The sequence below is a fragment of the Centropristis striata genome, chromosome 12 (genome assembly GCF_030273125.1).
Source record: "Centropristis striata isolate RG_2023a ecotype Rhode Island chromosome 12, C.striata_1.0, whole genome shotgun sequence".
NCBI classification, from domain to species: domain Eukaryota; kingdom Metazoa; phylum Chordata; class Actinopteri; order Perciformes; family Serranidae; genus Centropristis; species Centropristis striata.
The window spans coordinates 27,647,710-27,669,514 of NC_081528.1; the positions used below are offsets into that span (position 1 = coordinate 27,647,710).

The 21,805-nt window shown below is 39.7% G+C and overlaps 1 protein-coding gene across 1 annotated transcript in view; it reads right to left on the reverse strand.

Annotated features, from left to right (window-relative positions):
- Nucleotides 1–21,805, reverse strand: part of LOC131981750 (A disintegrin and metalloproteinase with thrombospondin motifs 2-like) — a 136,853-nt gene that overhangs the window by 15,378 nt on the left and 99,670 nt on the right. Inside the window, exons 4-12 of the mRNA XM_059346189.1 lie at nt 20,897–21,102; nt 10,585–10,668; nt 8,672–8,828; nt 7,165–7,270; nt 6,696–6,839; nt 4,946–5,078; nt 3,373–3,402; nt 2,147–2,260; nt 1,892–2,037 (exon numbers count right to left, since the gene is read on the reverse strand). Of these exons, the coding sequence (XP_059202172.1) occupies nt 1,892–2,037; nt 2,147–2,260; nt 3,373–3,402; nt 4,946–5,078; nt 6,696–6,839; nt 7,165–7,270; nt 8,672–8,828; nt 10,585–10,668; nt 20,897–21,102 (1,120 nt within the window). The remainder of the gene's footprint in view (nt 1–1,891; nt 2,038–2,146; nt 2,261–3,372; nt 3,403–4,945; nt 5,079–6,695; nt 6,840–7,164; nt 7,271–8,671; nt 8,829–10,584; nt 10,669–20,896; nt 21,103–21,805) is intronic.

Consider the following 21,805-nt stretch of genomic DNA (forward strand, 5'->3'; position numbering starts at 1 on the left):
TTAAAACTCACCTGGAAGAAAATGTCCAATCTAGAACAGGGCACCTCTTGTGGCCAACAAACACTTTTTCACAAGCTTCTCATGCCAAAACATTCTTTTAACTTATAAAATGATCGGAAAAACATAGACCGAAGTCATGAGCACCGGAGAGAAAACAGTTAGATCAGACCTAAAAAAAAAGGATCACCAGATTATTTTTTTGATTCAGCTAAAGCTGGATTTGGAAAAAATTAGGAGGACAGACTGAAAAGTTGCAATTTCACTTTTTTACGCGCATGCACGCACACGCACACACACACACACACACACACACACACACACACATACACACACACACACACACACACAAATGGTAGAAAGTAACTAATTACATTTACTCAAGTAGTGTACTTAAGTATCATTTTGAGGTACTTGTACTTGTTTACTTGAGTATTTCCTTTTTATGTAACTTTATACTTTGTACTTTTTACTCCACTACATTTAGCTGACAGCTTTTGTTACTTTTCAAGTCAATATTTAACATAAAAACATGATCAATTTAACCCACTGACGCCGGGAAAGCATTACCGCATTTCTACCATTAAAGCCGGGAGTGCTGTTGCGTCACTCTACCATTAAGGCCGGGACAGCGGATATGTGATTTTGTAGTATTTGTATTTTTTTCCACCTATTTTCGGTCCCCTGGCCAGTGAAATGTATCAGAATCATGATCAGAATACAAGCGGGAGTGTCGCAATGCAACATCGGACTTTTCCAGAACTTATAAATCATGGAGGAAGACGACTATAGCGGAGGAGCTCAGCAGTAAGTGACGGAAGAGATCTAGATGATTACAGCGCCGATCATTTAATTGCTGATCCGGACTTTGAACCCTCGGAACCAATCGACCGGCATTTATGGATGAGGAATATGTTTTTAGACGACATATTTTCACCAAAGAACAGACAGATTTGTGGCCATCTGGAGATAATAATATTATTAATAATATATTAATATTAATAATAATAATAGGCTAATTGATTGTGATGATGATATAAGAAATCATGACTGTTTATGTCTTATATTACTTTATGCGTCGTTGAGTACCCTGAAAAGTGCAATATATAAAATGTATTATTATTATTTATTATTATTATTATTATTATTATTATGATACTTTTTTTTTTTATTACAGTAGGCTAATGAGAACTATGTCTTGTTCTTCCAGTGGTCATATCATGTTTGCATCTTGCTAATGGGCATGTATTAGTATTATGTATAGGATTTTTTATTCAGACAAATGTAACATTTGCTGAGTTTGTTGATTTTTTAAAAAAATGTATTGAAGGTTTGGACAAATAAACTCAACTTCGTATGAAAGCCACGGGTATAAGCTCTCAAATACTTTTTGAATTTCATTTTTATCTGCTACAGAGGCTGAAAAATCTATTATTTAGTAGGTGTTGAATTTCCAGAAAAACTTCAGGTTTTAGGGGGTCATTTGAAAATCGCCCATAGGTTTTCCAGGCATTTTTTTCCAGGCGCTTTAGGCCTTAATGGGTTAAAGTGATTAGACATGTTTTAAATAAACCTCATAACAGTATATTTCATAGTTTAATGAGCACTATACGGACAACAGTAAAATGCTGCTTACATAAATGCATCAATAATAACAACCCAACAATATATTTGGAATATAAAACAATCAGAGTGGGTCCATTCTGCATAATGACTACTTTTACTTTTGATAATTTAAGTACATTTTGATGCTGATACTGCTGAAGTTTTGAATGCAGGTAGTATCACATGTAATGGAGTAATTTCACTGTGTGGTAGCAGTACTTTTACTTTAGGACACACACACACACACACACACACACAAACACACACACACACACACACCGTTTCATACCTAGGATTGTCACAGTCGCGTGTGCGGAACTGTACTCCTCCACCACAGGTGCGGGAGCACTGGCCAAACTCACTCCATGAACCCCAGTTTCCATCTTGCTTTATGATGTCAGGTGTCAACCAGATGCAGTGACCTTTAAAGCAATGCTGCAACAGGCAAAGAATTCAAAACACAGTTGCTATTTGGATGCAGTGTACCATCCAGTTATTTTTCTTCAACAAAATGCATGGTAAAAGGACAACAGTGTATAAATACCTTCCCATTCCCGCACATGGTGCCATCAATAGGCGGTCCTTTCTTGGTCTTGCAGAAGAAGGGATTGTCTGGGTGGCTACACCACAGCTGCTTACATGGGTCAAATGTGCGATACTGCAGGGCACAGAAAGAAACTCCTTCTTACAATTAAAAACACCACTACAGATCACAATACACACACTGGGTAACAGACTGAAGTCAACCATCATGAGACAGCTGGAATGAGACTAAACACTGAAAATAAAAATAGAGATGAGAAGAGAAATATCACTGCAACAATAACCACGACAGTATTATACCCAACGATAACAACGCCGACCCTGCACTGTGTCACTGCACGGTACACTACACTCCACTGAGAAACACACAGCCATTCATGCAAACTAAACCAAAGGATGAGAGAGAGAGACAAGACTCTCCGAATGAGACAGCCCGTGGTTTAATTAGGTCACAAGGGAGGTCAGAGGGCAGAGGGCAGAAGGTTAAAAGGCCAAAAGGTGAGGTCTCATTGACCTCTAAAATGCCCCTAGACACAGATCAAGGACCAAATTCTCCTCCTTGTCTGATATGAACCATTGATGAGGATGCCACCAAACTGACCTGCAGTCCAGTGTCTGAGGGGCCGTACCCTCCTCCCTCCTTTCCACAGACTTTCACACCCACCATGACCCCAGGGGACCTTTGCAGGTCAGAGGGCGAGTCTCAATCAATGGCTAGACTGTGGTAGGTAATCACCAATGACATCAGACTGGAGGATCCTAAAAGCTGAAGTGAAACATGGAAAAACAGCCTCTGTTCTGGCTCAGCCCTTTCCCCTTGGATGGGAAAGACATCTTTCCAACCTTTTCCACTCGTTTATGGTTGTGAGTGTGCCAATATAATGAGGCTCTTCCTGCCAGCACTGCTGTGATTTAACACAGATTTGCAGGAATAGAGTCAGTATATGGTACGGTTCAACTGTTGAACTGCACCATAGCCACTGAACCAGTGTAGTCACAGTGTTTTTAGGCATTTTACAGCCACTGTCTCTGGAAATTAGCATTTTAGAATCCTGCAGACGAACGTCCAAAATATGACGATGGGTAGAACAGAGAAACAAAGTACAGTAAAAAAGAAAAGTAAGGAGCAACATTAAACAATTACAACCTCAGAGGACAAAGAGAAAAAGAAAATTAGAGAAAACAAATGACGGGCCACATGTCTTCCGGGAGGTGGGGTTACCTTACCTGCGATCCTGACTGGCCCGCCTTTTGTAGCTGAGGGGAATGGGTTTGACAAGAGAATAGAGGGTAATCTAGCAATGTGTGCAAAGCCCCCGATCAAGCCCTTTGTCAATCAAGCAACAGCTTCCCAACAGCGTGCCACAGTGGCTTCACAGTCATAGAGTGGGTGAGGGTGATGGGGGGAGGTAGGATGCCTGACGAGATGCTGAAGCTGGGTGAAGCTCGGCTACTGTGTGACTATTTGTGTTTACAAAAATAGTTTGTGGCAGGCTCATGTAAAGGCACTGTGGTATCAAGGTATGTACAGAAGCCTTGAGAGGCAAAGGTGGAAAAACCTTCTGGTGAGACAATTTCTGAGTCTGATCTAAATTGTTTTCACTCCTTGATTTGTTTTTCATCCGTACAGTAACTGGGATGAAAAAGTTTTGCAGGTGAAACTACTTTTAACCAAATTGTCTAAAAGGTTGTTGTTGTAATACTTAAATCAGCCACAAGAGGCTGAAGTGCACCACAAGTTCAAAATTGGACTTAAAGTGTTTATGTTTTCTTCCACTGAAAAAATTATATTCCAAATATTATCAAAAGTGTTTTGGAATACACTACATTTTGAGTAATGGAATATGTTACATATATTTTGTAGTAATATTTTTTAAGTAACACGAGTGAGAGCTGTTGATACAGTCTAACGGTAGCCTGATAACAGTTGTTATTGCCAATCAACCCAATTGGTAGAATGAAATGTTGGCAATGTAAGGTTATGTTTCTGCAGTAGAGATATATTGATACCTGATCTCTTAATTAGGTTTTGTTTCAATGTTGAGAGCATTTCAATGAAAATTTCTGCATGTCATTTCATGCTACATTAAATGGCTTTCATATGTGATTAACTAATTTATGATTATATTTTAAAATTGTTTTTCAAAAACACGGAAAAGGAGATGCAAATGGAGTTAGTTGTTAGGGAACTAAGAAAAATTCTCCTGGTAAAGCCCTTTCCCCACCTGTTCTCAAGTCATAAACACAGAAGACAAGACTATTTAGATCAGGCTTAATATTGAATCACCAGAATTGTTTTTTTCACTGGCCTCTCAGTGCATCTGTAGCTAAGTGTGTTAAAATAAATACTTTAAAAATATTATTTAACATTAACGACAGAAAAAAAAGACATAGCTATAAAAACGAATTACCTGCTTTTTAAGCAAGATGCCAATCCCACAAGTGGCCGGGAGAGGAAAGCAGAGGACATCAGAAGAATATGAATAGCTGTGTATGTGTGACTATTTCATTACAATGTAGATCACAGGTAGATGTCAGTGCTGCTTTTAATTCACTATGATAACCTCCAGAGATCAAGAGTTCCCATACAAGTACGGTGAAATTCAGTAAATTCTGAATAAACTGATCAGACTGAATTTAAAGTGGGTTTGCCCAACTGAAAATCTGCATCATATGAGGAGATACAGTGATGCTAAGCTTGACAGTTGGCAACTGTTGTAGAAGTTGCCTTCAGTATGTCAGTGTTCGTAAACTCTGGCTATGTTAGTAAAGTGACCATGAGACTATGGGGATCTCTTACCGCGGTGCACATGGTGTAGCCCACACCAAAGTCAAAGCGACACTGTTCGTTCATGGAGTAGTGCAAACCAGGAAGCTGAGGCAGGGATGGCCAGTTGTGGTCGAAGGGGTCATCACGAAGACAGTCATAAGAACTGCAAGAGGAGTCAAAAAGTACAAGGAAATGTTTTTGTTGAGTTTCTTCCAGTTGTTCATGTCATTGTGCAGCTTAGGGCTGCACCTTTAAGAAATGCATGTAAATTGTATAGTTATGATCAGGACTGAAGTTGGTCAAAAGATTTAATGCATTGAAAGTGAAAAAAATATATAAATACATATATAAAATTTTTATAGCACTTTTTAAGAGGTGAACATTTTTTGCACCTAAGGTAATAAGTGGGGTAGTTTTTTATAAACTTACACTGCTCAAAAATTAATAATGCATTTTGATCAATGTTGTTGTTAATTATTGATGCATCCAAGGGTCTAAAAATCCAGTTTGCACTTACTATATGGAAAATATTTCATATTTTGTGTTTTTTTCATTGAAAACATGTGGATTTACATTTCTAAAAGGGCATTAAAGGGTTAAAATTATTTAAGAAATACATGTACATTTTATAGCTATGATCAGGACTGAAGTTGGTCAAAAGACTTAATGCATTGAAAGTGAAAAAAAATATTTATATATAATATTTTTATAGCACTTTTTAAGAGGTGAACATTTTTTTCACCTAAGGTAATACGTGGGGTACTTTCTGAAAGGGTGCACAAGGGTTAAAACCATATATACAAAGATGGACGAAAAGTGAAACCAAAACATCTTGATCGCCCCCTGGTGACTGGCTGCAGTACAAGTCATAAATCCCTTCGCTTCCATGTTAGTGGATGGGATGTTCTCCAAACTAGCAAAGTACATGCCCAATAAATCTTTCCCGCAATTCTCATTCTCATTGTTGATGCATATTCAAGTGTTCATTTTTGGCTTTAATTAGTTATTTTAAACTATAAAAAAGGGGGCGTGGCATCATGACTTACCGCTGTTATATTTATTTTTGATAGAGTCGGGTTTGTGAATAGGTGGGACCTTGATAGCACTTACTACTGTACAGACTTTTGTTTGATATGATGTTCCCAGAGCAAGATGGCAGCCATAAATCCACGATATTTTGGCTTCATTTTTGTACAATGGGAGGAAGAGAGAGATATATACAGAATATTAGACCACCCTTTTTCTTCAATTTCTTAATCATTTAATGCCTGGTACAACTAAAGGTACATTTGTTTGGACAAATATAATGATAACATCAAAAATAGCTCATAAGAGTTTAATTTAAGAGCTGATATCTAGCCATTTTCCATGGTTTTCTTGATAATAACAGAAATCATTATTGTTGTACCAGGCATTAACAAGAAATTGAAGAAAACAATGGTGGTCTAATAATTTTTTCCATGACTGTATGGTCTCTGGCTGCAGCTAACAATTATTTTCATTTTTAATCAATTTAAGTGTTTTATATGTAGTGTTAAAAATGTCTCTATTTAAATTTATTAGGGAAAGTTTTGTGAAACCTTAGGCCTTTTCTCATTCAAAACCACCACCATATAATTTTTGCAGAGTTGTACACTTTGTAATATAATAACTTTTAGAATAATAACAGTCAAACAATATATCAATGAGATGCAAATTCAGTCGAAAATATTGACCTTTAAAAACCCATAATATTAAATCCCAGTATTGTTTTTTGTGTGTGTGTATGTTCATGTCTCACTGAAGGTAGCGTCCCAACTCTTGCATGCTACATCTGGACCAGTGAAAGCGATGGAAAGCGGCTTGCACCAGCGGAGCCATGATGCTGCCCATGTGCACCTCATCTCCACAGCGGTTCCCCTGGCCATCATGCTCCATCCCCAGTCTGCAGAGAGAGAGAGAGAAAGAGAGAGAGAGAGAGAGAGAGAGAGAGAGAGAGAGAGAGAGAGAGACGAGAGAGAGAGAGAGAGAGAGAGAGAGAGAGAGAGAGAGAGATGAACCAGTGGAGACAGATTGGGAACATGTGGGTGGAAAGAAGAACAAGGAACAAAGGGAGGGAGGTAGAAGCAATCTCTCATCAGATATTGGCTGAGGTGACCAATGGACCAAAACAGTAATAAATCAATACAGTCTTATAAGTGACTGCTTTGTTGTCCTTTGGTGTACCATGAGAGCAGGTTTGAAGACTTCATTATGGCAAATGCACTTACACGTGTCCGGTCTCGTGTGCCACCACAAAGGCAGAGGAGAAACCGTCCTCATGGTTCAAGGTGCAGCTTCTTACCGGATGGCACATGCCCGTCACTGGGGCGTAACCTTAGCAAACAGAAGGAGAGAGGCAAGGGTCAGGATTTGTCAATTTATTGGTGCATTGCACTTAAAATTTCCGATTTCAAAGTCAAATATCTGGTTTCATTTAAAGGAACAGTGTGTACGATTGAGTGGCGTCTAGCAGTGCATGAGTCCTGAATACCCCGCTGCTCACCCCACCCTTTCCAAGCATGTACTAAGTGGGGTGCACTTATATAGCGCTTTTATCCAAAGCGCTTTACACTACACACTACACACTACGCTCATTCACCCATTCACACATTCATACTGGTGGCAAAGGCTACCTGCCACCATTGGGAATTCGTTCACACACCGATGAACGCAGCATCGGGAGCAATTTGGGGTTCAGTATCTTGCTCAAGGATTCTCGACATGTAGCTGCCATGGTCGGGATCAAACTGGATGAATGCTCTTACCAACTGAGCCACTGTTGATTCTCCACTAATGAAAACATAATTATGATTAATATTTTCTATGTCCACCAATAGAGCATCCTAAATATTTCACACTGGACCTTAAACTAATTTCATTGCAAAAGTTCACACAAAATGTACACAGATCTAACAAACTGATTCATACATGCATGATGCAGGAGCAGGTATATTTGTGTATTAATACTCAAAACAAATAAGTAAGATAGATAAATGATCCATACCCACCAAGATATACACATCAGTGACAGCCCAATGAATATAAATATTACTCATTAAGGTCATTTTGTCAAATTATTTGATTCAAATTCAAGTGACTCTCTCTTACAATTTAATTTGACTCCATGTACTGAAATACACACCTGCTTAAAATATGTGCATTCATTATATGTGAGATTAAACTGATTTTGTTAACCATAATCACTTTTTACCTTAAATGGGAGACTTGCATATGCAAAGATATGCATAATTTATAGTACTTACACAGGGATACACACAGTACTCTTTCACACACTCCTATGCACTAATGTTTGCACGTTTGTGTGTCTAGTCCTAACCCTAGATGGTCGCCTTCCGCCCCTACATATGCCAATCTCCAACTCCCTGTGTGCTTGTCTGTCCTGTACTGCCTTTAATTGTGGGACTGTGGCTGGCCCTGCTCTGCCTATTGATTTTCTGCTGCTGAAGGCTGAGCCCAAGGGCAGCTGAAGGGCTTCTGGATAGCTAGGCCACTGCCTTTAGAGGCCTCTCCCCTGGGCCTGCCTGTTAGCCTGCACTCTGCTGCACAGAAAACCACCAACCACCAAACCCACAGTATACTATGCAGCTTTATGAGGCAAAGGCAGGAAGAGGGGAGTTTTCTGTGTGTACTTTTGGGTCTTCAAGAGGGTGGGCGTGCAGTTTTGACGTAATATTAAACAGTAATGGATTAATATATGTTCATGTCTGTCATTACCTTGCATGCCTGTGGGGCCAAATTCCTGTCGTGTGAGGAAGATGGCATGATCGTGATACTCAGCGTCCCCTGTGTCCTGCTTCTGCTGCAGGAAGGCCCAACGGCACACGTTCTCCAGACTCTGAGATGGGTTCCCCAGTTCGATCAGACTCATGGACTGGAAAGAGAGACACACAAACACACACAGACAAAGGGAAAGACAGGTGTAAAGATGATACAAAAAAAGGGAACTAAACCTGCTTCTTGTTTCAGTTCTGGTACAATAACATTTTATTCAACCCTGTAGGGGGCAGTGTCACAATGTTATATATTGTCAGCTCATCTTGCAAATTGCTGAAGTGTACAACACACACACACACACACACACACACACACAGACACACACACACACACACACACACACACACACACACACACACACACACACACACACTAAGGGATCATTAATCAGCTATGCACTAATAGTCAAAAATGTCCAATTACAGAATATTTACTTTTGATTAAATGCATAATATGGACCCCCACACAAACACCTGGATACCAGTAATTCTTTCCATTTACCTTCACCTCTCACTCTCCTCCTCATTAGGATCTCCTCTTCCCCTCCTCCCTACATTCTTCTATTTTTCCATCTCTCTTCCTCTGCTTTCATTTTTTTTTTTTTGCCTTGCTTTCTACATTTCCTCGCTGTTTTCACACACTCACAATGCACAGCTGAATCAAACAGCGAAGAGTGTGTGTAGTGTGAGTGTGCTGCAGTGAAGACATATGGCCTGCCTCTGCAAAACAGCCCTCAGACAGAGTGCACCGTACATGTGTGTGTGTGCTTCATCATGTTCATCAGGTGCTTGTGTGTGTGTGTGTGTGTGTGTGTGTGTTTCAGTTTGTTTTTTATGTTTAAAGATTGAAATGCTCTGTTGTGTCTGCACATGTTGTGTTGGAGAGTGTGTGAGTGTGTGAAGTGTGGGTGCGCCTGCATTCAGGGTCACATAGCCAATCTGCAGGCTGTCTGGGTGCAGCTCTGTTGCCACGGTAATTGGGGATGATGGACAGCCAGAGCTTTGGCTGAAGCTGCATAGGGGCTGGCCCAGAATGACCAATGTAGGAGTGTGTGTGTGTGTGTGTGTGTGTGTGTGTGCATGTGTGTGGGAGTGTGTGTTTCCAGCGCTCCACTGGGATTGTAGACATGTAGAGAGGAGAGGAAAAGATAAGACTACAGCAGCATAAATGTATCACAGAGCACCTATCCAGCAATAAAATCACTCGTATCATCCTGTGGGGTAACCCCTGCCCTCCTCCATTCCTGCCATCCCTTGCTTTATCTCTCTTCTTCCACTCTCCTCAAATCTTTCACTCTCCAGCACAGACAGGAAGATAGAGTTACAGTCGAGAAGAAAAGGATGCTATCCCCCCCATTGTCCGGTCTCTCTGTTTATGAATGAGGGAGGGCTATCATTGATTGTTTATCTTTGCCTGGACTTCCCATGATTCCGTGCTGCAGCCTACTGGGAGGAAGGCTGATTGCATAACGGGCAGAGTTTCTGTGTGCTTTGGTGCTGAACTGTGAAGGCGTGCGACTTGAAAACACTCCCCTGGGACGCTGCATGCTTTTAGTTCCTCTTTTGCTCAGTCCACTGGAATAACAGGCTCCGGGCATCAGTGCGTGCTGATGAGTGTGTGTGTGTCTGTGTGTTTGTTTATGAGTGTGTGTGTGTGTGTGTGTGTGTGTGTGTATGTGTGTGTGTGTGTGTGTGTGTGTGTGTGTGTACAGCTTGGCTGTGCTTACTGTAGGTACTTAAAGCGATTGTAGCAAAATCCTGGTATCAAAGATAGTGCTGATAGAGAGACAAGGCATCCACTTTTCAGGAACACAGTCAAGTTTTCAGAAGAACTCGTGCTTTGTCAGGTCTTACCTTGCCATAGCCCAGCATGATAATCCGCACCAGCACCACATTGATCTTGGCTCCTAAAGACTGATCATGGTAGATCTCATTCACCTGCAGACACACAGAGAAAGTCAAGAGGGAACACAAGTCTCAGTAGAAGAAATACAACAATATCTAATCCAATATCTGAAGGGTTTGGGTAAATCTCTTAATAATGCTTTGTAGATCAGTTATAAACGATTACTTATAACAACTTTTAAGTGATTGGGTTGTTGTGATAGAAATCCAATATGTCATTTTCTGCTGGTTGGGTCTCTCATTTAAAAACAATAACAAAAGACAGAGTTTGGTGACGTTGTGAAGTGGGTTCATAGGAGTTGTTGTCTTCACCAGCATTGCAGCAGTATGTATTGTTTGAGGTTTTTTTTTTACCCTGAGCGGTATTATCTAGCGGTCTAAAATGCAGCCTCACATTGCCTAACGTGTTTCTCTGGTGGACACATCCCACCATCACAAGTTGCTGCTATGTTTGCTCAACTTGTTTGTCTGATAACTTAAAATCAAGACATCATGTGACTAAAAGACGAGATGTAAAACGCCCATCATAAAAAGGTGGCTTTTAACTTGATAAAAACGTAAATTAATAACAGCGTCAACTACGATGCTGAAACATATACAAAGAGTTTATGGCATCATTGACAGGCGACCAAAATGAAACGGACCAATATTTTAATTACAGAGTTTTAATTACAAGTTACAGATTTCTCTGAGTTTGAAAATGTGGAAACATTTGGGATAATATAAGAACACAACTTAACATAATATATAGCACAAGTCTTGGTTTTTTTTTTAGATATCAAAAGTTCCATATGATCCTGTGAAATACTTTCTCACTGACAAACAACCAGGCCTACTATTATAAATGTTAGTAAGTTATAAATAAAATATTTTAAAACTGCAAATGTAAATTTTCTTTCAACAACTTTCAACCAGTACTTACAAATAATAAACCTGTGAGATAACAATAATAATAATAATAATAATAATAAAGCTTAATAAAGCCACTTTATTAGAAAGAGCAAAGATCTTATAAGAGATACAAGAAGAGAAAACAAGGTCCCAACAAGAGAGGACGGGAAGTTGAGGAGAGTGCAAGGAACTCAGTTTCCCATGAGCACAGATGGAGAGGAGATGAGTGAAGAAAGATGCTAAGGAAGGAAAGCGCCTAATGCAAGGAAACAAAGTAATATGTGACAAGGGAGATGCAGAGAGCATTATACTGGCGAAACACACACACGCACAGAAAGAGAGAGAGAGAGAGAGAGAGAGAGAGAGAGAGAGAGAGAGAATGAGAGAGAATGAGAGAGAGAGCGAGAGAGAGAGAAAGAGAGAGAGAGAATGAGAGAGCGAGAGAGAGAGAATGAGAGAGCGAGAGAGAGAGAATGAGAGAGAGAGAGAGAGAGAGAGAGAGAGAATGAGAGAGAGAGCGAGAGAGAGAGAGAGAAAGAGAGAGAGAGAATGAGAGAGCGAGAGAGAGAGAATGAGAGAGCGAGAGAGAGAGAATGAGAGAGAGAGAGAATGAGAGAGCGAGAGAGAGAGAATGAGAGAGAGAGAGAGAGAGAGAGAGAGAGAGAGAGAGAGAGAGAGAGAGAGAGAGCGAGAGAGAGAGAGAGAGAGAGAGAGAGACAGAGAGGGGGGTAAATTGGCGCAGGAGTTGAGGCCTGCTGTCCTCAGTGGCTGTGTGCGGTGCCTAATGAGGCAAAGGGATGTAAAAACAGACAGCCGTAATGAGATGGCTGATGGACACGCTGTGGAGAAAGAGACACACACAAGCTGCACACACACTCGCGCGCACACCCACCCACACAGAGGTACAGAGATGAAGAACAAAATTGCAGACACACCCAGTGAGAGAAAGGTAAAGAGTTGAGGAATGCTGCAAATAGAGACGGAGAGGCAGAGGGAGAGAGACGGCAAGCTGAGCAGAGAGGGGAGAGGGAGCATGGAGGCAAAGTGAGGGAAGAGAAGGAGCTTAGAAGGGAGTGGAAACGATGCATTCTTAGAAAACAAATGGAGCGTAGAGCTGCAGGTTTTAAAAAAAGACAGGAGACGTTTGGAGTAACCTAATGCTCTGTTCCATACGTGGTGTAGTTGGAAATTCCAGCATCCTATTAGGAAAAATCCAGTGGAGTGATTCTTCCACTCAGGATCCTAATTTGTTAACCACAAACTGCCTGGAATGCATTTATTTGATTACATCAACATATCAACATATGAACATGGCTACAATGTTAAGCTTTAATTTCAGAAACCTCAACATAAAGTTATGTTTGATTTTCAGCATTGAAATCCAATACACTAATTTAACTTCTGAAACCAGGATTCTAAGCTAACTTGCAAACGTAGCCAAATGTCATTGAAATAAAATTGGCGATTTCAGTGGAAGTTGCATTTATGTCAAACCTTGTGGGCATCCATGTGTGGGTTTTCCAAGCTGGAACACTAGTTATAATGGGAGCTGTTATTAGTCTGGGACAGTACTGTGGGACTCTGGGACTTTTGACCTTCAATAGTGAATGGAACAGAGCATTATGTAAAGGAAAGGAACTGTAGTAATGTAGGCCATGACCACATTAAAAGAGTACTCATTGCATCACACCTTCAAAAAGTTGGTTAACTTGCATGAGACAGATTCAGATATGCACAAAATTGATGCAGTAGAAGCTGAGATTATCTGAGTTATAATTCCTTGCATGGGTCAAAAACACTAAATCTTACACTTCCTCCCAGTCAAAACGTCATGATTTGTCAAGTGATGCTCCTGTGCAACAACACCTGTGTAATTCCTACAGGACTATAATTGAAACATATTCCCGATGGATATATTCCTGAGAGAATTTTTGTGGTACAACTTTTCTCTCTGTAGTACTTTGACATGTCCTGGACTCTCTAAAACGTATCAAGGGATTTATCTTGACACTTATTTCGTCAGTAAAAGTCTACTGATGTAGCGTTAATCTTCAATAATGCATCATATTGTACAAATTGATGATATATTTTGCATGTAAAATCCTATTCTGCACTGTCATTCGTCACTATAGCTGTCAGATAAGTGTAGTGGGGTAAAAAGTAAAATATCTGAAATGTCATTAAGTTGAAGTATAAAGTAACATTAAAATGGAAACGCGCAAGTCAAGTACAAGTGATTTTAAATTGTACCTGTGAATAAACCTATTTCATTCCACTACTGAATATAATATAAACAATATTTAAAGTTCAGGGACAACTTTGATGAATATACGGTTCGTATTTAATAATGAGCTTCAGTTGATGAAAACAAGGACAGAGGAGTAGGGACAGGTTTCAGAGTGAGGGACATGAGAGGAGACGGGAAGGGAAAAGTTTTCTCTCAGCGACCTTCAGTTCTACATTTTGGATGTTGCTAAGCAACCACCAAACAAAGACAGAGTTCTGTTGTCTTCTAAGTTTGACCCTGTGTGTGTGTGTGTGTGTGTGTGTGTGTGTTTGAGAGAGAGACTGTATGTGTGTCTGCAGTCTTCATCTTTCCTGTCTGTCTGGCTACCGACTGGTATTTCTGTCTCATTCTGTAACATTTGTCTCACTCCCTCGTTATCTTGGCAGGCTGGAGTATACGTGAGTAAGTGGCACATAATGACTTGTGTGTGTGTGTGTGTGTGTGTGTGTGTGTGTGTGTAGCGGTGTTTGTTTGTCTGAGATGACATGGACACTTTGGGTGGGTCAGTTCACACTTGGCCTGATCCAGCCCGTTTCCTTGACAACTGTTAGGCCAATTAGGAGCAGTTGACTTCCAGGTGACCCCGACACTACAAGGTCAACTCTAATGAGAAACACACACACACACACACACTCACACACACACACACACACACACACACACACACACACACACACATTGGTAATACCTACTAAATGGTAGGTATATAAAAAATGATATCAATCTGTAGCATCTGTAGTCAGATACGACATGTCATATTTCCTTTTTCGTTCTGAACTTTATTAGGCATTACAGTTTTGAGGTATATGTACATAGTCAATTTGATCATTTTTTTGATTAAGTTGTTTCAACTATCTTTTCTCTCCACAGTAGCTTTAGTTTACCAAACTAGGTTTCTCCTTAGGATAGCTTTACTGTAGTTCATCTTCTTCTAGTGAAGTAATTGGTAGCTTACAAAGTAACTTCCCCAACACTGAATCTCAAACAGACCCACATATACACTGAAATGTGCTTACCTGTGCATGCATACACACACACACACACACACGAAAATCACACAGGCTTAGGTATCTAAGGTAGGTTAGATGCGCCAAGCTGCGTGTGTGTGCATGTGTGTGTGTGTGCAGGCCCAGAGGTCAGCAAGGCACAAAATCATTACTAGCATTTAAATAATTCAGCCATGGCCTGTCACTTAACTGCAAAAGGCTGGATGAAATAAAAAAAGGAGAAAATCGGCAAAGGACGAGCAAGGAAGAATAATGAGGTCAGTAAGTGTTTAACCATATTTATTATAGGTATAATTCAAATGTTTAGTTATGAATAATAACGATTCTGTTTGTTTATGTGCATCATAATTGAAAATATAGGCCTGTTTTTCTCATGTTTACAAACAAAACTCATGTTATTAAACTGTTAGCAGCATCAGAAAATATTAATAACTTCAGTTCTGCTGTTGTTGTGTGCATTAACAACCTGTTAATCAAATGTTTTTTTTCTGTTTCAGCGATGGGTTTTAGCAAGTCAATTAAAATCTGAAGCATGAAAAGGAAAAAGAGCACAGAGATGCTGAAAGCGCAAAATAAAGAAAAAAAGAGAGAATTAGGGAGGGATAGTTCAGTTGGAGTCCCAAGAACAAGAGAGAGAAGAGCAGCGGTTCTGTCTGCTACTTTTAATCTGCACTTCATCAGCTGCTGGCACTTCATCCACAGGTTCACACTTAGATTTAGCGGTACAATAACACCTCACGTAACATATTTAAATGACATATAAGGTTAGAATTTATTCTTTTCTTTCTGGATTTCTTAAATTTCCCCCCTTAGTAACACTATTAGGATCATAGCAGTAACAAGCTCATAAAAGCTTAAAATATATACATGATAACTGTGTTATAAAGGGACACTTTAGGGACACTTAGTGCTTCATCCACTATGTTTAAATCAACTCATCATGGAGATTAGGCTTTATTTAATAGGCAATGAAAATTTGTCAGAAAACATTTTGAAAATGTGCATTAAAAACACTCTCAGCTGCTGATGAGACAGAACTGAGTCATCAAATACATTTTGGCTAGAGTGCTACATAAATTAGATAAGACTTTGGACAGCTTCTCTACATCTTCTTGTCAACACACATGGGAATATTTAAAAACTGAGACCCAGAATTTTGAGCGCTCACTCTGACAGTGCTCCTTACATATCTGTGACACTTCCAGCTAACAAGGTGTCTATTATTACCTGGACTATCTCTCCTTTTCCAGCTCTTCCTACCACTTATTAATATGACTTTTCACTGCCTGCAGGAGCTTTGGTAAAGACAAAACTGAACGATCTGCACCACTACCAGACAGCTCATACAGAAATGATGCTTATCACATGCTGGAGGTACAAAGGTGCAGACAAAATACACCTCAGTGTGCCAATATGCATCATTAAAATTAAACATACACACACCTGTTACCCTCTCACCAGCAGCGACTACTTATATCCACGGAGAGTGTGATTAACACTTAGCGGCACGTCTCTAAAGGTCTCCATTAATGGTTGAGACATACAGGTAGACAGACAGATCACTTTTGGCCACTCGATCTATCACGGTGATGTTCGCCACAGGAAGATTACCGCACAATGGCCTCCACTTGGCATTTGGCACAGAGCATATTTTACAGGATTTAACACATCATTGATGCCACAACGCACTTGTTATCAAGAGCTCATATCAGCCTCATGTTTTATCTGAAGCCAAGTGAAACACAACAGAGCTACCTGGCCAACCATTTCTCCTTCCCTTCAAATTTATGCTTTTTCTCTTTGTTCCCCAAATCAGTTTTACTGTATTTTATATTTTCATTTTACCCTTTTGTGCTGCATTTTTTTCCTCCATCTCTCGATGCGACAATGGTAATAGTCTTGCCTTTTTTCTGGATTAAGACATTTTAAAGTATGTAAAATTGCTCTATTAATATTTTAGTCAGGATGGTTTTCCCATATAAAAAAGCAAAAAAACAAAACTCTGAAAAGAGAATAGAAGCTCACACTAGGTTGATCCTCAGAGAAATAGAGCCATGCATGTTGGAGGCTCAGTCATATCCAGACTCAACAGCCATGTTTCCATTAAAGTCAAAAGTCGAACTTTTAAGCAAAACTTTGAAATGTTGCATTAAAGAAAAAGCAAATTAGGGACGCTTCCATCAACCGCTTTAGAGCAAGTAAACGAAGCTGCATTAACATACTTTGGTCAGAAGATGGCAGTGTTGGTGTAGATTAAGCTGTCAATTAACAGTAGAAGAAGTACAGATTGCCAAAGAGAGCAAAAACAACAACAAAAAAGAAGTTGCTAAGCGGACAACTTGTGCCACCCAGAGAAAATGGAGAGAAGTCTTCAGGAATTGGAGTTAACAAGAAACAACTGATCAGTCTGATCAGAACTTATTTGGAAAAAACTCAAGCTTTTTGCACATTGTGGCATACTAAATCTAGCAAAAACCTGCATGTACATTCTCATCCATTGATAGATTGTGAAACCACATGATTGGACCCGTTCTTGTCCAGTGATGCAATTGAAGAAAACTAATACGTGCAATGGAGGTAAACACATGGGAAATGAGTGGGAAGCAGAATTAACCAATACACACATTTAACTCCACATACCCACACACACACACACACACACACACACACACACACACACACACACACACTTTTACACTCCCGTTGAACTTCACAGACAGGATTTAGTGGTTTTCTGTGGGGGTGCTTTGATGTCCTGAAGACAGCAGTACCGCCCCCTATCCTCCAACACACACACACACACACACACACACACACACACACACACACACACACACACTGTCCACCTTGACCCATGGCTCACTCCAGCAGTCATTCAAACAGACTGACAGACATATAGAGGAGGAAGATGCAGAGAGTAATTAAAAAAGCACAATAGATGAGTGAGAATAAACTTTGACAAACAACACATAGATTGTAGTTTTACAGAATAACCTTTTGTACTGAAATGCAAGCGCTTTATTTATCCTTTGAAGGTGGCTGTACAACAGTGTAACAGCTGCTGCAACAAAAGACAGAGGATCACTTCACACGCCTTTTCTAGGTGTGTTGGAAGTGTAAACACACGTACAGAAGCCTTTCTGTTAGTTGCACTCAAATTCATCCTGGAAGTACAGAGAGGAATCAGGGAGAGGAATTTAGGGAGACAAGAACAGGTGGAAGCAGGAAAAATACTGTAGTGGGAGAGGTGAGGAGACATCATGACATAAATTTGGTGGTTTTACAATGTTGGAGCAGTGCCTTTAATTCACTGTGTGGTAAAGCAGACACACTTTTACAATAACACAAAAACCTGCCTGAGTGTGAACACCTTTATAGGGCAGCTGTGGCAAATATATATTCTCAAATCTCTCTCCTCATCCTAAATTTACCTTGTATGCCTTTCCATAAACCTGTCTTATCACTCACACTATACTTATAAAGTTTTTTTTTTTTTTTAAACATTGTTGAGGATTTGTTGCCATAAACTACCCAAGTCAAGGAGGAGCAACAATGCAAAAGAGCTCAGCGTGGAGCGACTCGGTGCTGCTGAGCGACTGGGAGAGTGAGAGAAAGACAGAGAGGTAAAGAAATAACAGATAGAGAGAGAGAAAGAGAGAGCACACCCATCCTGAAGTGAGCAAAGCAAACTTTCAAGAAGAAAGTCGCCCAGATGCCACGCGTGGGAGGCAGCCCTTATTTATTTATTTCTGTTTATCTGGCTGTCAGTAATTTATTCCGAATGCGCTGTTTAAAATACTCCTTCTCCCTCTGTCTCTCTATCTCTTCCCCACAGATTAGAGGGGGGCTGCGACAGGGCTGCGTATTCCCTTCTCCTATATTGTCTAACAAATATCTAAAAGGGGAGGCAGAGAGCACAGCGGCTCTTGTTCTTTCTCAAGCGCTGAGCTGAGACAAAGAGGTGTGGTAGGATTTGTTGCTGTATGCTTGCACCTGCTTAACAGTCGGAGATTGGCTCCTTGCGCAGTGGGTCGCTATACAAGCGAATAAGCAAACAGGAGCACGCACACAAACAGACAGGCACACGCGAACGCTCGCACACGTACAAATGCGTGCAAACAGCACTCTCACCACAGGTTTAATTTGCAAAGATTAAAGTCTGCAGTGTGTTCGGTGTCACACCAACACACAAGTGCATGTACACACACACACACACACACACACACCTGGGAGTTTGAGTGCTTGGCTAAGTGTTGTTGTGGCCTGAAGCATACTGCCTGCTGTTTCTGCATCTCTCGCACTCTTTTTCTCTCTTTCACACACACACAAACACACTCACGATGAATGATGACATGACACAAAGCCTGATGAAATGATATGTAGGAGCCCCTTCAGAGCACAGGGCTCACCTAACTCACGCACACACACACACACACATACTCACTCACTCACTCAAACAAATGAAATCTCATCATATTCAGATAGAGAAGAAAGGATTACCCGCGGCTGATTGCTGGATGAGAACATGTAGGAAGGGAATTGAATCCTCATTCAGTTGCTGTGTGTGTGTGTGTGTGCGTGTGTGTGTGTGTGTGTGTGTGGTACCCTCTTTCTTTGACCTCTCTGTGACTTACTTCCCATTTAACTCAAATGAAAGACTTTTCCCATTTTATGATTTTTTTTTTTATCTTAAAAAAAATAAATCCAAACAACAAATGTCGTTTTTGGGCATTTGGGCTGGTGGGTGTACATGAAGATGCATTTATGTGTTTGTGTGATGTAGGCTGTACTGTATGTGTGATGTGCAGTCGTGGAAGAAGTATTCAGATCCTTTACCTACATTAAAGTACTAATACCATACTGTGAAACTGCATTACAAGTAAAAGTCCTGCATTCAAAACTTTACTGAAGTAAAATTAGCCTTTGTAAGTATTTTCAGCAAAATGTACATAAAAAGTCCAAAAGTGCAGTAAAATGGTCCTAAAACTATTTCATATATGATGTTTTTTAAATAAAAATTACTGCTGCATTAGTGGCCATGTTGCATTTTCCTGCTATAGATGTTTAAGCTGACATATATTATATATTCTATAAAATCATCATATGTTTGTAGTGTCGCTCTGCTGTAAGAGCCACGTACAGTATCTCAAAATCAACTTTTCAGAAAGTTCAGAATTCTCGTAAAACATTAAAAGCACAGAAAAAATGTAATTCATTTTTTGTTTTTCAATGGACAGGAAGGGTATAAAAATATAAATTGTAATTAAGACTGTTCGATAATTTTAGTGGATTAACCCTTTATCGGGCGAATAACTATATTTGGTATCTTCAGTGGATATCAAAATGGGGTCCTAATACTAATAATACTACTGATGCAAATTTACTAGATTAAAGTGGCAAATCTGCAAGAAAAAAAGTCGCAGATTTAAGAGATTTGAAGTGGCAAATCTGTGCGAGAAAAGTCGCAGATTTACGAGAAAAAAGTTGGAGGAAAAACAACTTTTTTCTCGCAGATTCACCACTTTAATCTCGTAAACTTTTTTTACCATTACTTTGAGATTTTTTGGTCACAAATTTGAGATTTTTTTACCGTTAATTTGAGATTTTTTTTCTCATACATTTGTAGCTTTTTTACCATTAATTTGAGATTTGTTTGTCATAAATTTGTAACTTTTTTCTTAAAATATTACCCCCCTCCCCCTGGTCTGTATGTTTTTTTTTTTTTTTTTACACATTCTGGTATTATGTAATATCTTCCAATATTCTCTAGGGTTGAAATCTGGAATTTGCAAGTATTTCAATGAGTGCCCTATTAAGGGTTAAGAAGAACAACATTTGCTGCTAAGATATTGTGGAGTATAAGTTTAAAACTGCATAAAAGGGAAATGCTCAAGTACAGTATCTCAAAAGTACAGCACTTGATATATGCATTTATTCCTTCACTTGTTATATGTAAGCTGAGGTCACAGGCTCCAAAAATAATCTTACATAACAGCTGCCTAATTCAATTATATATTATTTTTGACATATATTCATTTACTTCTCTGTCTGACTGTGTGTTTGTCTTAGTACTTACGATATTCATGAGTGTGAGCAGGTACTTTTGGACGTGCTCCTTCCCGTGAAACTGCACCACCGAGTCGTCGACACCCAGCAGCACTTCGATGTTGTAGGCCCGGTCCAGGCTCTGTCTGCGCATCCGCCCCGCTCGCGTGTGGTTGATACTCTGCTCCACACCACGGTACAGAGAGTCCAGGTCCATCAGACCACCGAGATCAGCACCTGGAGAGAGAAAAACCCCAGTATTGTTTAAGTTATAGAAAGCTGGCACATAAGCCTGAAGAATTGGACAGGGTATTTGAATAAAACAAGTATGTAATCTGTGGTAAACTGCAACCAGCCTGAAATTTCCAGTTCAGCCAGCATTACTTAGTGTATTAAACCTGAATTATCTCTTTCACAAAGCTATGAATTACCCATAAACTGCATAAAAAAAGTTAATGGAGTCTGAAAAGTGAAGCCAATGCTGAAGTGCCAATTGCATCCAGTTACATACAAGTCAACATGAAAATAAATCTACTTTTCATTGATTTATTAAGTCAGTAAACATTTTCCTAATCCGTAAATGTTCTAAATCCTAAATTCTAAATCTAAAGTAGTTTTAAGTCTTCTTCAATACAGCATGACGCTCATTATGTAAATTATGGTCCCATTTAGACGATGAAGGATAGGTTTTATCAACCTATCAGGGTAGAGGCCTGTTTTGTGTGTTTTTAGTTCATGAAAGTAACTGTAGCATTTCAGTTGCTTAAAAATGTTCAGCCTTTGGTTGTACTAAGATAACATAAGAAGTTAGCTGTTCATTTTTTCCTGTAAGAACGTTTTTTTAAGCCTTTTTTCTCAATAAAGTTAATATCACAGTTAACATGAATTTAGGGTTGCCAACTCCTCGAAAAATAAATAAGGGACACCTCATTGGCAGGGC